The 15,425-nt window shown below is 39.8% G+C and overlaps 1 protein-coding gene across 4 annotated transcripts in view; it reads right to left on the bottom strand.

Annotated features, from left to right (window-relative positions):
• The window catches only part of slc12a5a (solute carrier family 12 member 5a), a 141,581-nt gene that overhangs the window by 92,178 nt on the left and 33,978 nt on the right, over positions 1-15,425 (bottom strand). Inside the window, exon 1 of one of the 4 annotated variants that reach the window (XM_065279464.2) lies at positions 239-513. The exons of 2 other annotated variants lie outside the window; for them this stretch is intronic. In XM_065279464.2, coding sequence (XP_065135536.2) covers positions 239-293 — 55 coding nt within the window. In that variant the 5' untranslated portion in view covers positions 294-513. Of the gene's footprint in view, positions 1-238; positions 514-15,425 lie in introns of those variants that run through there. One more of the 4 variants, XM_065279465.2, reaches the window with a different exon arrangement.

The raw sequence follows: 15,425 nt of genomic DNA, 5'->3' as shown, positions 1-15,425 counted from the left end.
CACACGGTGTGAGTTTGTACATCAACACACACAACTAATGTAGCCCATTACTATTCCACTCACAGCAGCCATGCAGGGAGACAGGAGAGGACCTGTCGAGGCCAACAGAACCCCATACCCTCATTTCATTCGCACGGTCCACTCCCCTGCCCGCACGAGTGTTTGTGTGTGAAACGGCGGCGGGTGCTGGTGAATGACAATGACAGCGCGTGTAAACGCCAGAGATTCCTTCACTCACCCTGGCTGTTGGCGGCCCCCTCTACCTCTTCACATTCGGTCAAGTTGTTGACCATCCTGGCCTCCTGCTGCCCTCGCACCCAAAACTGTCCTCCGCTCGAGGGAGAAAAGCAAAGAACGGCCAAATGAGAAGATGAAGGAGTAAAAACACAGATCGGTCCACCTGGCGAGAGGATGAAACGAGAGCGTGTGCGTCTTCCTCCTCTGATCCTTCTCTTCTAGCCGTCTCCTCTTCTCTCCTCTCTTGGCTGTAGCGTGACTCCCTCGCTCTCTCGCTCGCTCTCTCTCTCGTAGGAGGAGGGTACAACAGCTCAGAGCGGTGGGAGTTTACTGGATGATAGAACATACCCTCTCTCTCGCTCATGCAGACGGGTATCTGGGCACACATGCTCATCTACGAACACCGAGGGTAGTGGCTGACATAATATTTACTCTACTGCACAAAAATGTTTTTGATGAATAGCTTTCTCTTGTTTTCTAGTAGAAAGATCTAAACATCTACATAGGCCTAGTCCACACAGACACAGGTTTGAGTTTTTTTCTCTTCTGCATCCACATGAACACGCAAAAACCCAGTATAAAGCGCTGTGAAGAGCATGCCAAACCAACAGATGGCGATATATCCCTAACCGTTAAGCCATGTTGGCCAATCAGAAGTCATTGCAGAGTCTCACCTCGGCACGAACAACGACATCACAAGCCAAAAACTTGTTACATGACAACGATGCAACCGGAGTTTCTAAAATTTCTAATATGGTTTAAAAAAAAAATTGTAGCTCCAGATATCCTGCCTTCCTCAAATGCATTGATTTTGTACAAAATTCATCGATCTGAAAAGCGCTGTGTCCCTGATTGGCCAGCTAATCTGTACGTTGTGATTGGCCGGAATACCTTTGACGTCAGCCGGAAATGGGCCGCTCCTTACCAGTTTTGAAAGATTCGCTCGCAATGCAATGTTAACAGGAGTTAACTTATTAACTACAATCCATGTGTTTGTTGTAGTCCAAGGAAACAGATTTACGTTTACCTTGGGGTTTGTACGTTTTGCATATCGTTAACATGTACTAATACACACTTATGCTGCATTCAGATCAGCCACAGTAGAGGCATCAAGCGTGAGTGATTTCAATGTTAAGTCAATGTAAAGACGCATTGACGGGCGTCTGGAGGTCTTGCTGCGTGAATGAGGCGTTTAGCGCGGCACTGTAGACGCGATTCTGCCTATTCTGCGCGAATGGCGCAAACTGAGCGTTGCAGCGGTAAACGCGCGAGTTGAAAATTTTGAACTTTGGCGGAAAAACGTGCAGCGTTAACCAATCAAGAGCTTGCTGTAGTAGTGACGTGATAACAGGAAGCGAGCGGAGTCGTAGAAGCCCCTCCTATGACGCGAATTTCCGCGTGAATGTCTCAATGACTAGAATTTCAAACTCAAACTGAGTTTTTACGCCTCAAATGCAGCTGTGAACCCACGGTTACACACCAAAGGAAATGTAAAAACGTGAATCAGACCATTTGTGTGCGTTGCATGTGGCCAACTGCATAGAAAAAGTTACGGCTTTGAAAATACCGGTGTATGTGTGCACAAGGCCATAGACATTGCTGAAAACAAGCTTTAATATTTTATGTTATATTATTTCAGGTAAATTAACCTGATTTTACTGGCATACAAAAGTATAGAGATTTTTTGGCTGTGCATTTCACTTTGTGCTAAAATTGCAAATGTATGAATTATGCAAATGTTAATATTGTAAAAAAATGCCATTGTTAAACATCATGTATACACATGCAGTAGTTATCATACAATAAGGGTATCACCATTGAAAAAACTTCTATTTTTTCTATCTTCTATTGGCTGTTTTCTACAGTGTAGGTGGGTAATAATGGCCTTTCACAGTCAGCCTCTCACATCATGAAATAACAGCGTTTTGCACCAGCGAATTTATTTTGAAAAACACAATCAATGCGATCAGTGGCTCACATCAGTGCAGGTTCAGAGCAAACAGGAGAGAACAGAGCAGAAAATGGAGACTGACGGAGAAGTAAAGAGTCTTTTATATAAACATTATTTTGGATCAGACCTCAGAACAGATATATACGGTTGAAAACACATTTCAGGTTGCCTAGAGTCAAACAAAATCTATTAAGCACCGAATTAAGCGCCACCATAGACTACAAGTCACAAAAACAATGAAAGACATTAATGTCTACATGAGAAATGGAAGCCGCTGGTGTAAATGCAGGGGATTATTTCCAATTACTATACAAGCACACAAACACATACTTGAAGATTATTTTTTAATATACACACACACTTCACACTATCCACTATAATGGCACAAAAGCTCTTTAATTCCAATAAATGTGTGTGTGTGTGTGTGTGTGTGTGTGTACGTCTGGCGCATGTGTGTACTTCAAGTCCCATCGCAGCCAAAGTGAAAATAAGATCGAGACTGAAGGTATAACAGGATCACCTGTCTTGTTAATGTCAAGTGATTCAACAAAAGCCAACAGCTTCCAGAGCGGGAGATGATCACTGATTGATCATTTTTCCAATAATCAAACTCAAATGTCAGAAGCAAAGGAACGAGAAGTAATAGAGACAAAATGCAAAGTGAGTTTGTGCTACTGCTGTGCTTACAGAATTGTGTGTTGACACAAAAAGTCCTGAATAAATAAAAGATCCTGACTTAAAAACATCAAAACTTATTTGATACGCATAATTATTTTCCCACATAATCAATCTTAGATTTCAAAAGGCAGAAATAGAGACACAAATCGCATTTGCACAACCCATAAATCACTCTGTCGGCTTGACTTGCATGTTTATTGCAAATCTCTGGGTGTAATATTTTCATCATAACCAAACAAATGACAAACACAGATAAGTCTTCCCTATAAAATGTAAAATTCTGGCGGAAAAAAGAAACATCGATTGAATTAGTTAAACCTCACACATACGCACAGAGATCCCTGCCGTGATGTGTCTCCTTCTCAATTCCACGCTATCGTACAAGACAAGCCACTCGGGCAGACTCAGCTGGACTGGGCTATTTTTGGGTGTAGGGCTGTCAGGAAGACTCTGCCGTGGGAGGGGAGATCTCGTTTGTAATGGGCTGTGACCTGTAAGCATTCAATTACAAAATCTGTCATCAGCGTCTCTCCTGAACGCACCTTCAAGCAGCTCAGGAACAAAACGCATGCCGCAACTAGAGACCAAGGGGCCATGTGTGCTGTTTGGATCCATCTCGAACATTTTGTTCCTGGTTATGCACCAACACATCGCTCAGGTGTACTTTTACGCAATTGCTAATGTTTTGCTCGGTAAGTATCCACACTCAGGTCTCTGTGATATTAGATGGGATGGAAACACCAAATTTGGAATAAAAATCCATTAAATTGCAAAAAAGTTTTTATGCTCTTTTAAGGTGATTTTTGACTTTTGCGAAAATTAGTAAATGTGAATCATGGGAGATGGAAATGCATTTGCTGAAAAAATTCTGACGTTGCGAACATAACACCCACCTGACTGACCATCTAGCTGTTTCCGCTGAAGTCTTTATCATATATGGGGCTTGATGTCATTGCAATGCCCTTGCTGCTAGTGCCTGCATCAAAAAAATGCATTCCTTCTTCTGTGCACAGCATTTAGTTTGCCAATTATAAGCAGCATGGCTAGTAAATTTATAACTTGCCAAATCATAACTAAATGAAGTCCTGTCTCCATTTTCTAAGCGTGCCTTGATTTATTTACTGTTGGTAACTAAGTTCTCAATATCACCGTCATTTGCTCTAACAAATTTTGAAAAGATTTGTTTCATGTTGTGATGGAAAGAAACCCAGCTATTCTGGTCTATAGATTCTTGATCCTCAAAGCAAGACTAAGGTCTGTTTTATCACCCACCTGACAAAATTTAAATGTAAACCATTAAAAATATAGGTTAAAGAAATGTTTTTTTTTGTCCAAGAACCTTCATCTACAGAATCTTGTTGCTCAAAAGGTTGTTTGTTGCTGCCACAGCGGCCATATTGAGCATTGCATTGTGTTGCAATATCTTGTTATATCTATCTTTGGAAACAACATACCTTTATTCAATAAACTGCATTTTTTGATTTCAAGCAGGAATTGTAAGTTTACTCCAACCACAAATTCCTTAAACATTTAAAAACATCACCTATTATAGAAGACTACATGACATATACATTTATGCATTTTATCCAAAGCTACTTACAGTCTATTTTACAACATTTGTTCAACATGTTTTCTCTGGGTTTAAACCAATATTCCAATATTCATCCAATGCTTTATTATTGTCCATTTTTTCACTCTGTGCCTGCAGCTCAGCTCTTTATCCCCATGGCGGCCAACCAATCGAGACCAATATACTGGTACATAACCCATAAGTCGTCTATAATAAAAGTCGGCAAATAAGCAGAGTGCTGCAGGTGAGAATGTCTTCCCCCGGGGGGTTTAACCAATGCCTGGCATTTGTGGGTCAACAGTGAGAGTTGTTGTTCACAGGATCAGGTGGCGCAGATGTACAGCTGGGTTGACTGGGGACCTGAATGGCATCGCTGGTGAGCTCATATGCACACACACACACACACACACACACACACACACACACACACACACACACACACACACACACACACACACACACACACACACACACACACACACACACACACACACACACACACACACACACACACACACACACACACACACACACGCACGCACGCACACACACATGCACGCACGCAGGCACACACTAAGCTGAAGGATGACACAACTATTTTTCTGCAGGGCTTCTTTATAGACGATTCAACTTGGTTTCATAACTTACTAATTTTGTGCCGTCAATGTTGTTATTGAACTGAATATTGATCATTTTCTTTCTGTTTATTGCTGTGAAGCTGCATTGTAAGGCTGTGAAACAATTTGTATTGAATAAAGTGCTATATAAAACAAGGTGACTGTTCCCGTGTGAGACTGACACAAGAATATTTCGAGTACAATTATGCACATATAGAAAGCAATTTTAGCCGTTCCCATCCTCTTTACACATAAAAATGAAATCACACGGCACAGCTCCAGGTTGATTCGACTCCAATCTCTTGCCCGCTCACCCATCGGTGAGTTTAATCGAATGAGAGAGTTTCATCTGCCATGTAAATTATATTTCTCTTGAACAGACTTGCACATGAATTATTATTTCCTGTCAGAAGTGAATCTAATGGAACCCTCGAGTTACTAAAAATCTTTTTGTTAATAAGTGAGAACATACAATACAGTCTACGGGCTAGTTTATGGACCAACAAACACTAACAAATATTAACATTTTGAACTTTCCTCTGCTTGTGTGGTTTTTACAATGAAATATGTTCACCAACACAATGATGTAACAAAAAAATTTGGAAATTTGGTGTTGGAGCGTGAACGGTTTGTGAAAAAATGCATGTGATGAAGCAACCCATTCGCATGAAATGCGTATAAATAGCACGCAGTGTGAAAAGTTGTGCAATACATACACAGAACTATAATTTCCAGGGTTCCCACACCTTGGCTAACTTCAAATTCAAGGACCTTTCAAGGACTTTCCAGGTCCAATACCCTCAAATTCAAGGACTAAATGTGGGGACACATTTCAAGTGAGAGCAAGGTTACATCGTGTTACCTTTTAAGATACATTGTTACAGTTCCCTTTCGAGGAAACTCGTGCTTCGTCACTGCGGTGACACTTTGGGGACGCCTCCAGGGGTAAGTGCGTCTGAGGCTTAACAACAAAGACAGGGTGACGCAGGAGCCAGGAAGTATATCGCTATCTGAAATATTGCTAAATATGGCATTACAGGGACGCAGGAAGTATGGCAAGGGAGATGCCGCGTCTCGTTCCCTTCTCAGGGAACAACAGTTACATACGTAACCCGAGACGTTTTCATGTGTCAAACACAACTATGCAAAAAAGGCATTTTGGTATGAATCAACATTCGCATACAGAAGATATAAGCATTTAAAGTGAACAGTTTAACATGTGTGCTTAAAAAGTCTAGAAATGTATTATCCTACACTATGGGAATAATATTGATTTATTTCCCAGGAAACTTCTTTCATAAAATAAATTCAAGCACTTTCAATGACCTGTATCTAGGTATGTATATTTTCAAAAACTTCCCAGGGCCTTGAATTTTTTTTCCCCCAGATTCACAAACTTTCAAGGATTTCAAGGACCCGTGGGAACCCTGAATTTTGCGTGCATATGATACACCAGTCCTTTCTGTTCACTTATACAGCGCAACTTTTTCATGTCGTTTTATGTATTGGTTTCTCTTTTTTCTGTTTTTTTAAAACATTGTCGCTTGGGTTTGGGGTTAGATTTGGGATTTGCTTTAAAATGTCATTTAATATATAGGTTTCCCCATATTTTTGCAATTTTTAAGCCATGGGCGCTTGGAGAAGGGGTTAGAATTTGGGTTTGGGTTAGGATGTCATTTTATGTAACAAAAACTTGCTTAAAAAATGTGATTAATCTACCTTAAATATTTTTTAAATGATAAAGCCAAAGCCCTAAAGCGATACTTTGTACCCCTCTCTCCCCTACTCTTTAAAAAGGTCCTTATATGATATGCATACATTTGGTACCAAAATGTACCTTTGAAGTACTAATATGCACTCTTTTATATTTGTTTGTTTATTTAACAGGGACAGTACACTAAGCAGTGTTACACATTGCCGTGTACATAGGGCATATAGCATAAAACTATAGTTTGCAGCCCTCGTCCCTGGTTAGGCCTCATCCCCTTTAGGTGTGAAGGTGTACTTTGTAACCCCAGTGACAGCAAGGGACCAAATTATTTTTTTTTTTGACTTGTGTCATCTTAAATCTTATGTATTTTTCATTTATATGTAGTCATTTTTTTCTATGCAATATGAAAAGACAAAGTAAAAAATGACACTGTGCAGTCTACAACCAATCAGCAATGATACAGCGCCAGGAAGCTCATTATAATCTTCATTAGAGCACATACTGATGAGCGAACCCTTGCGTCTCAATCTACACAATACCTTCCCAGCCGATCCTAATTAGCGATCCATTGACAATGAATGCTCAGGTACTGACTTTTATTCTCTCTTCAGATGAAGCCGGGTCGCTGCAGGCTTCACAATCTCAGATGTTGATGACTAAGAAGCTCAAAACAGAGTAGCGACTATATTAGGGCAGCATTTACCAAACGGCTCAAGGCTGTCGCTTAATGAACACCGCTGTATGACAAACACTCCAAATACCGAAATGATGGGCGGCCATCTCGCGTGGAAAATGAATTCGAGAGCTGGAAAGTAGCGTGACCTCCTGCATGCATGCATGTATGCGAGTAGGAGAGTTTGATGCCCGCCCGTCCGCCCACCCTCGAGCGGAGAGACACCAAAGCTGCGGCCCTGGGAAATCAAACAAACAAAGCGCAGAGCAATCGTCCATCACGGCCCCCGCTATCACGTCTGTCGAGCGGAGAGAGCACAGCACGAGCTTATCGTTTAATGACTCTCCTCTTCATTAGATTCATCTAAGCTTCTCTCTAATACTCAAAGTCAGATAATGTTTGTGCCCGGAGCACAAACCCCCTTCATTAACCTTTAAAGCACTCATTACGCATTTGTCTGTGCTCGGCGATTCCGGGTGACGGACGCTGAAGCGTTACAATCGGTTGAAGTTGTCAGCTTGATTCCACTTTAATCTTTCCTCTAGCTTACCGATCGCTCCGTGTAAATCGAATGTCGGAGATCCATCTGCGGTGTAAATTGTTTTTTGCTGTAACTGACCGGTGCAGAAATTGTCCATCGCTTTCACAAACAAATCTAATCAAACCCCGAAGTCGCTGAAGGTTGGCGATCCCCTTCTGGTAAATAGTTATGAGAGGTGTGGGGTCTGTATCATGGTAAGGACTCAGTTTTATTGCCTTTACTTTGTCTTTCCGAGTACAGTGAAGGGTGTCCTGCAAATGTAATATACCAGCATCATTTACGCCACGAACGTGCATCCTCTATGCAATTTATAAAATGACTATGACTAGGCAACAGTCCTCGTTCAATGAATCTCAAATACAACATCAGATCTAAAGCATCTGTCCTGTCTTCACATCTCTTTAGGTGAAATGGATGAAAGTCTACTCAGGTGGGTACGGCACAGCCGGCCATGTGCTTAATAAACGTGTCTTATGCACAATGATAAAAATCAAGGTGAATATGATCTCAGTCGGTTTTTTACGATGAACAACAAACAGATATCAACGCTGAAGCACCGGCGCTTTGAGGGCCGACACTGGAGATGATGTGCGAGTCTGTGCCTTGTTTAAAGGTGAACTTGACAGGATTACTGTGTTGCGGCGTGTTTTTCTTCTCCGAGAAAATACTCCGAGTGAGAAATCAGGAAAACATGTCAGGGTAGAAACTGCAGTGGGATTCTGTGCGCGAAGGCAATTCAATACATCAGAGCGACGCGGAGAAAACAGAGCCGAGATCTCAGGGGTCGAATAAAAATAAAATTACCTTCATAACAATGGCAAGGCAAGCTGAACGTTTGTTTTGCTTAAGGTGAAGTTATGCACTGCAGCACCAAACCAGACGGCAAAAATAAACACACCGAACCAAGTGAAAGCCCCACAGAGCCACAGTGTTTACACTCCTCATATAAAAAACTTAAAATGTCTTTCTTCTAATCGACTCTGTACAATAAACTGGATGAGCGAAAGGTTAAGCTGACTCACAGGAGCTCGACATATCCCAATGGAATGAAATGAACAGTGCGTTTCATGTTTTTCAGGTTGGTCTTTAGTTTTCAGGTACTGTACAGTACAGAAACAGAATAAAGTAGTTAAATGTAAAATAAATTGCATAGTCTTTACTGTAGGGATGCACCAAATGTTCGGCAACCGAAATTATTTGGCCGAAAATTCTACCGAACAATGAGGCCTTTGATGAAGCGATCAAATTGCAACCAATGCAGAGTAAGAGGTGCGCACGCTTCATAAATTCAGCAGCATTACAAGTTTCATTTATTATTTAAAATCAAGACATCTTGAACAACATGCAGCGTATGAGAAAGACACGGCGGCGATTATGATCCTGCTAAATGTACAAGCGGGGAGAGCGAGAGACTCCTTACAAATGAAAAGAGGAACGACGAAATGCATCAGCAGTGTTCGACCAATGCGTGTACGTTCGCGTACACTTAAAAAATAGACTATACTCTGTGCTTAAGCATCGTTGCAAGTTTCATATGTAGAGAAGTGAAAATATAACAGCATTTTGTGAGGGAAAATATAAGATCGGATAAATATCTGATTACGTGGCCGAATGTAAATTGACAATGTTTTACCAAAAAAGCTTTCTGACCGATGAAGTGACCGGTGTTAAAAGGCCCTATAATGTCGACTAGTATGTTAAAAAGTGTTCATTGTTAAATAATGTGAAATAAATATAGTAAAAAGGAAATTCCGAAAATGTAACTTATGCAATGCATTATATGTAAGGGATAATGTAGAGGCAGCCGGTAGTTATTGGGAAATAAGCCCCGACAGTGTGATCAGGACCCGACGCGAAGCGGAGGGTCTTGTATCACACTGAAGGGGCTTATTTCCCAATAACTACCGGCTGCCTCTACATTATCCCGCTTATTACACGGCTACTTGCCACATAAGAAAAAAAACTGGACATGAATATGAATTTGAAACATTTTATTGGCATATTTGTTTTAAATTAACATTTTTATCCTTCCGCGAAACTTTGCACAGATGCATAAAATGATCGTAATACCTTATAAAGATCCTCTGCTTCATACTTGTCTGTCTCCATTTTTTCTCTTTTAGCCAGTCTTTGAGAAGTTTTAATGCCCATTCTGTATTTTTTGTATGTTAGTTGGCTTCGTAGCTGTCATGCTCTATTTTGTCAAGTTCAGTCTCAGTAAGCTCTCTGTGTCTTGTCGTGGTTGTCGAGTGTTTGTCACAAGATGGCGCCAAACAGTAATCTTTATTGATCTTTATTGGCGCGGAGCGATTTTACTCGTGCAAGTAGTCCGGCTATGCGTTATTATTTTGGAGCGGTTATTATTTGAAAAGAACGAACCTGCAAATGTCTCAACTGACCAATCAGAATCAAGCATTCCAGAGAGCCGTGTAATAAAATGTAATAAGTTGAGTTTACTTTAAAAAGTGAGGAAACCAATTGCCTCATAATTTTAAGTAAGTTAGTGTATTGCTTTTAAGTTGGCAAAACGTAATATTATTTGTAGACTAAACTTATTCATCAAGTAAATTAGAGTATTATTTTTAGTAGCCTAGATGAAGTGACCCAGTCTAATGAAGTGGCCCTGTCGGCTGGAATGTTAAAAAAAATTAATTGTTAAATAATGTGAATTAAATATAGTAAAAAAGAAATTCTGAAAATGTAACTAGTGATAAAATTAGCTAAATATAGGCAAACATTTCAAAATCAGTTGTTCAGTATTCAGCTGAGTGTTTTATTTTATTTGGCTTCGGCCAAGAATTTTCCTTTTTATAAATTCAATATTGCCTAAATCCTAAAACTTTAAAAGTGCACCGGTCCAATATAGCCTACTCTTTCACACCCATTTGATTTCTCAACTGCTTATATTCACTTTATTTTTTTATTTATTTTTTTATTTATGCAAAACATACAACAAATAGTTAAGTAGTAAACAACAAAAACAAAACAGACAACAAAAACAAAAATTGTGACAATGATGTGTTCTGCTCAATGATATAATAAATAAATGAATAATAAATTAAACTGAATAAGCAAAATAATAATAAGATAAAATAATAATAATAATAAATTAAACAGATAATAATACATATTTGGGTAGTATAATTATAAGAATAATTATAAGAATAATAATAATAATTATAATATCATGTATATTATGCAATAATAGTATTTACAATACTGTAATACCAATGATAATTCTAGGGATTGTTATGGTTTTAGGATTGTTAGGATTTTTTGTTGCATATTCACTTTAAATGAAGACTTACTAGAATAATCACAGCATTTTAAGATAATTTTACGTGCTGCCTTTATTGTTTGTGTGCATTGCTTGAGGTGCTTACACAAAACTTATAAACGCGTAAGGAAAGTAGTGCTGCACAACGATTAGATGTTTGACTGCATTTGATATTAAACTTGCAGCATTACAGAAATAAGTGTTATTGTTAATGTGATGTACATTTACACATTTGACAGATGCTTTTATCCAAATTATTATTATTATTATTATTACATCAGTACGTTAGTTTCTTGGGATCGAACCCATGACCTTTTGTGCTGCTAATGCACAAATGTGAATGTTGATAAATGTGAAATATGAATTTGCCTACAGTATATACAAACCTCGAAATGTCAATTCATCTCTGTGCGCTGACTGCTGTTTGTTAGCATTCGTGTGAGTTTATCCGAGGCTGGAAATAGACAAGGTGCAAGTTGACCCACTTTTACCCCAGCAGAAATGAGGTCATGAAAAAGCAACACTGTAAGAGGAACTGTCACTGAAGGATTCTGGGGAGATCTAATGAACCTGGATTTGCATATGGCATTTGCATGCGAGGCCATAATAAAGATCATTTTTGGCTTGGCAAAAGAAGGGTAATGACTCATTTTAGCCACTTAAATATCCATACAAATGGGTCTCCTGTAAGTACAACCGCCCTGACCTGTCGTTAATGACTTAACCGTCGTATAGCAAACTCATAGTAAAACACAAGACCAGCTGTAGGGTGCCCGCTTGCATTGGGTTGCGACTCCACTCTTGCTCATCCAAACGTGTTATTTGCTAATTAAACTAAACATCTCTTTAATGCATCTGATCTTGTCGCACTATGCATCTAAATGCATCGCAATCAGCTATTTGTACAATTACTGTGTTTGGCTATTCGCTTGGAACCCTACCAAGCATTGTGAAAGCTCCCAAGGTGTTTCAAAGGAGGCCAAGTATCTGGGTCTCACAACACAGATGTGAATATAGGGCAATGTGCTGTATCAGATGAATGGTGTAATCTTTTGACACAGGAGTAAACTCATGTTTTTGCTGTGACCGGCAGCCACAGTTTGACAGCAAATAAATTGCACAGCGGTGTAAGCAATTAGTATTGAATTACATTAAGCACAGACGCAGGAAAAATAAAGATTTCGTGTTCGATTAAGGGATAAAGCGTGACAAATTAAGTCTTTGTAGCCGATTCTCTTCCATGGCGCCGGTTTGAATTACAGAGCGAATTAATCCTCATCCGTGTAAGAATGTGACTAAGATCACCTTCAGCGGTGGCATGAATGTCCCTGCTCATAAACATCCACAGGAGACGTCTGTTGCTTTCTCAAAACCTTGCCGGTAGGGCAAAAGACTAAAATGACTACGTAAAGCTACAAGTAATTCCCATAAATGTGGATGAGAAGAACTGTTTTTCCAGAGACATTGCTAACCATCAACTAAAAAGCTACTAGACAAACGTAAGATTTGGGAACAAACCAAGTAATCTAACTTAACTTGTCCTCAAAGTCTCAAGTTGTCCCAACCAAAAGTTGAGCTACTGTAGCTGAAATTGCTGAAAAAGGGGGGCAAAAGGGTTTTTTTGTGGCAAAAGGCGGACCTACACACAATATTAGGCAGGTGGTCATAATGTTTAACATATATAAACTCACCTAAAGGATTATTAGGAACACCATACTAATTCTGTGTTTGACCCCCTTTCGCCTTTGTGGCATTGATGCAACAAGGTGCTGAAAGCATTCTTTAGAAATGTTGGCCCATATTGATAGGATGGCATCTCGCAGTTGATGGAGATTTGTGGGATGCACATCCAGGGCACGAAGCTCCTGTTCCACCACATCCCCAAGATGCTCTATTGGGTTGAGATCTGGTGACTGTGGGGGCCATTTTAGTACAGTGAACTCATTGTCATGTTCAAGAAACCAATTTGAAATGATTCAAGCTTTGTGACATGGTGCATTATCTTGCTGGAAGTAGCCATCAGAGGATGGGTACATGGTGGTCATAAAGGGATGGACATGGTCAGAAACAATCCTCAGGTAGGCCGTGGCATTTAAACGATGCACAATTGGAACTAAGGGGCCTAAAGTGTGCCAAGAAAACATCCCCCACATCATTACACCACCACCACCAGCATGCACAGTGGTAACAAGGCATGATGAATCCATGTTCTCATTCTGTTTACGCCAAATTCTGACTCTACCATCTGATTGTCTCAACAGAAATCGAGACTCATCAGACAAGGCAACATTTTTCTAGTCTTCAACTGTCCAATTTTGGTGAGCTCGTGCAAATTGTAGCCTCTTTTTCCTATTTGTAGTGGAGATAAGTGGTACCCGCTGGGGTCTTCTGCTGTTGTAGCCCATCCGCCTCAAGGTTGTGCGTGTTGTGGCTTCACAAATGCTTTGCTGCATACCTCGGTTGTAACGAGTGGTTATTTCAGTCAAAGTTGCTCTTCTATCAGCTTGAATCAGTCGCCCATTCTCCTCTGACCTCTAGCATCAAAAAGGCATTTTAGCCCACAGGACTGCCGCATACTGGATGTTTTCCCTTTTCACACCATTCTTTGTAAACCCTAGAAATGGTTGTGCGTGAAAATCCCAGTAAGTGAGCAGATTTGGAAATACTCAGACCGGCTCGTCTGGCACCAACAACCATGCCACGCTCAAAATTGCTTAAATCACCTTTCTATCCCCATTCAGACATTCAGTTTGGAGTTCAGGAGATTGTCTTGACCAGGACCACACCCCTAAATGCATTGAAGCAACTGCCATGTGATTGGTTGATTAAATAATTGCATTAATGAGAAATTGAAAAGGTGTTCCTAATAATCCTTGGTGAGTGTATAAAGCCCATATATATTCATTATGTGTCTAACATAGTCCCAATGTAAGAAATAATTGACAATGGGGCGTTGAATTATGTAAAAATAATTGTGCCGTTACACCGCGGGTGTGCATTATTTTCGAATAATTCATAGGACCAGAGTCCATTATTCCACTTATACCATGGTAACCACAGACATTGCTCTGGTGGTTATTTTAAGAAGTTTGACAGGTCAGGTGTGTGTTTATCAAAAAATTATGCATACCTGTGAAACATTTCTCAGACAATCAGAATAAAGCATTCAACAGCCTAGTGCTATAAAATATAATATCCATCTTAGGCACACACATATAAAATCATTTAAAGCACCCAGAGTGCTATTAAAGGCAACCTCATTACCGCTGCCCATTAGATGTAATTCTATGCTACATTGACCTTTCCTATTAAGTGCAACACACTCAAGTGTTTTTTAGAGCAGAAAAGTAAGACAATTTCACAACCTGTTTAAATGCCAACCCAGCCAATCCTACAACAACAGCTGAGGACTGACATGGAGATATCATCATCTCAGCAGAAACACTGCTGATGTAAACCGGTTACATCTGTAAAGTATGACAATACCGAAATCTTTCTAGACTTAATAACCAATGCAAACCAATTCAATGCAAAACTGTATTCAAAATACTAAATAAATTGAACTGAAAGATGCTGTATCAGACAGACATTAACATAGCAGCCTTGTGACAATAATAGTGGTCAAAGAAAAAAATTCGGGCCAATTTTAACCTTGTAAACTCAGAGATGCAGAATTTAATGGGAATGAAATTGCCACACGGCCCCGGTGATTATAAAAAAGAGCAGGTCATTTTAGATCTCATGTGTAAAAACACATTTCTGATTCACATGATCGCCAACCTGCTCCGATAAACGCTGAAATCACCTCGCAGTCCCACGTAAAAGCAATTACTGTCTAAATGACTGTGCTTTTGACAGAGAAAGTGTAAAGATAATGTAAAAAAAAAATTGTACCGAGCAAACTGCAACTGTGAGGAGAAAGAAATCATGGCTGCACAAATGCCTTAAGATTTTCTAAAGCCAATGTGTGGTGAGAGAGAAAGAGAGTGCACAATTTAGTTTCATTTTCAACAAACAACCATTATGGCGATCAGTGTTTGCATTATTATAAAGAGAAAAAGCCAAAAATCCCACATTGACGTGTTATAATAAATTATCTATGGGAAATTTTGAGCTAAAACGTCACATACGTACTCTGGGGACACCAAAGATTTATTTGACATCTTTAAA

The sequence above is a fragment of the Paramisgurnus dabryanus genome, chromosome 7, assembly GCF_030506205.2.
Source record: "Paramisgurnus dabryanus chromosome 7, PD_genome_1.1, whole genome shotgun sequence".
Taxonomy (NCBI): Eukaryota; Metazoa; Chordata; class Actinopteri; order Cypriniformes; family Cobitidae; genus Paramisgurnus; species Paramisgurnus dabryanus.
Note: the sequence above shows the minus strand (reverse complement) of the source record. Positions and strands in the feature narration are given on the sequence as shown.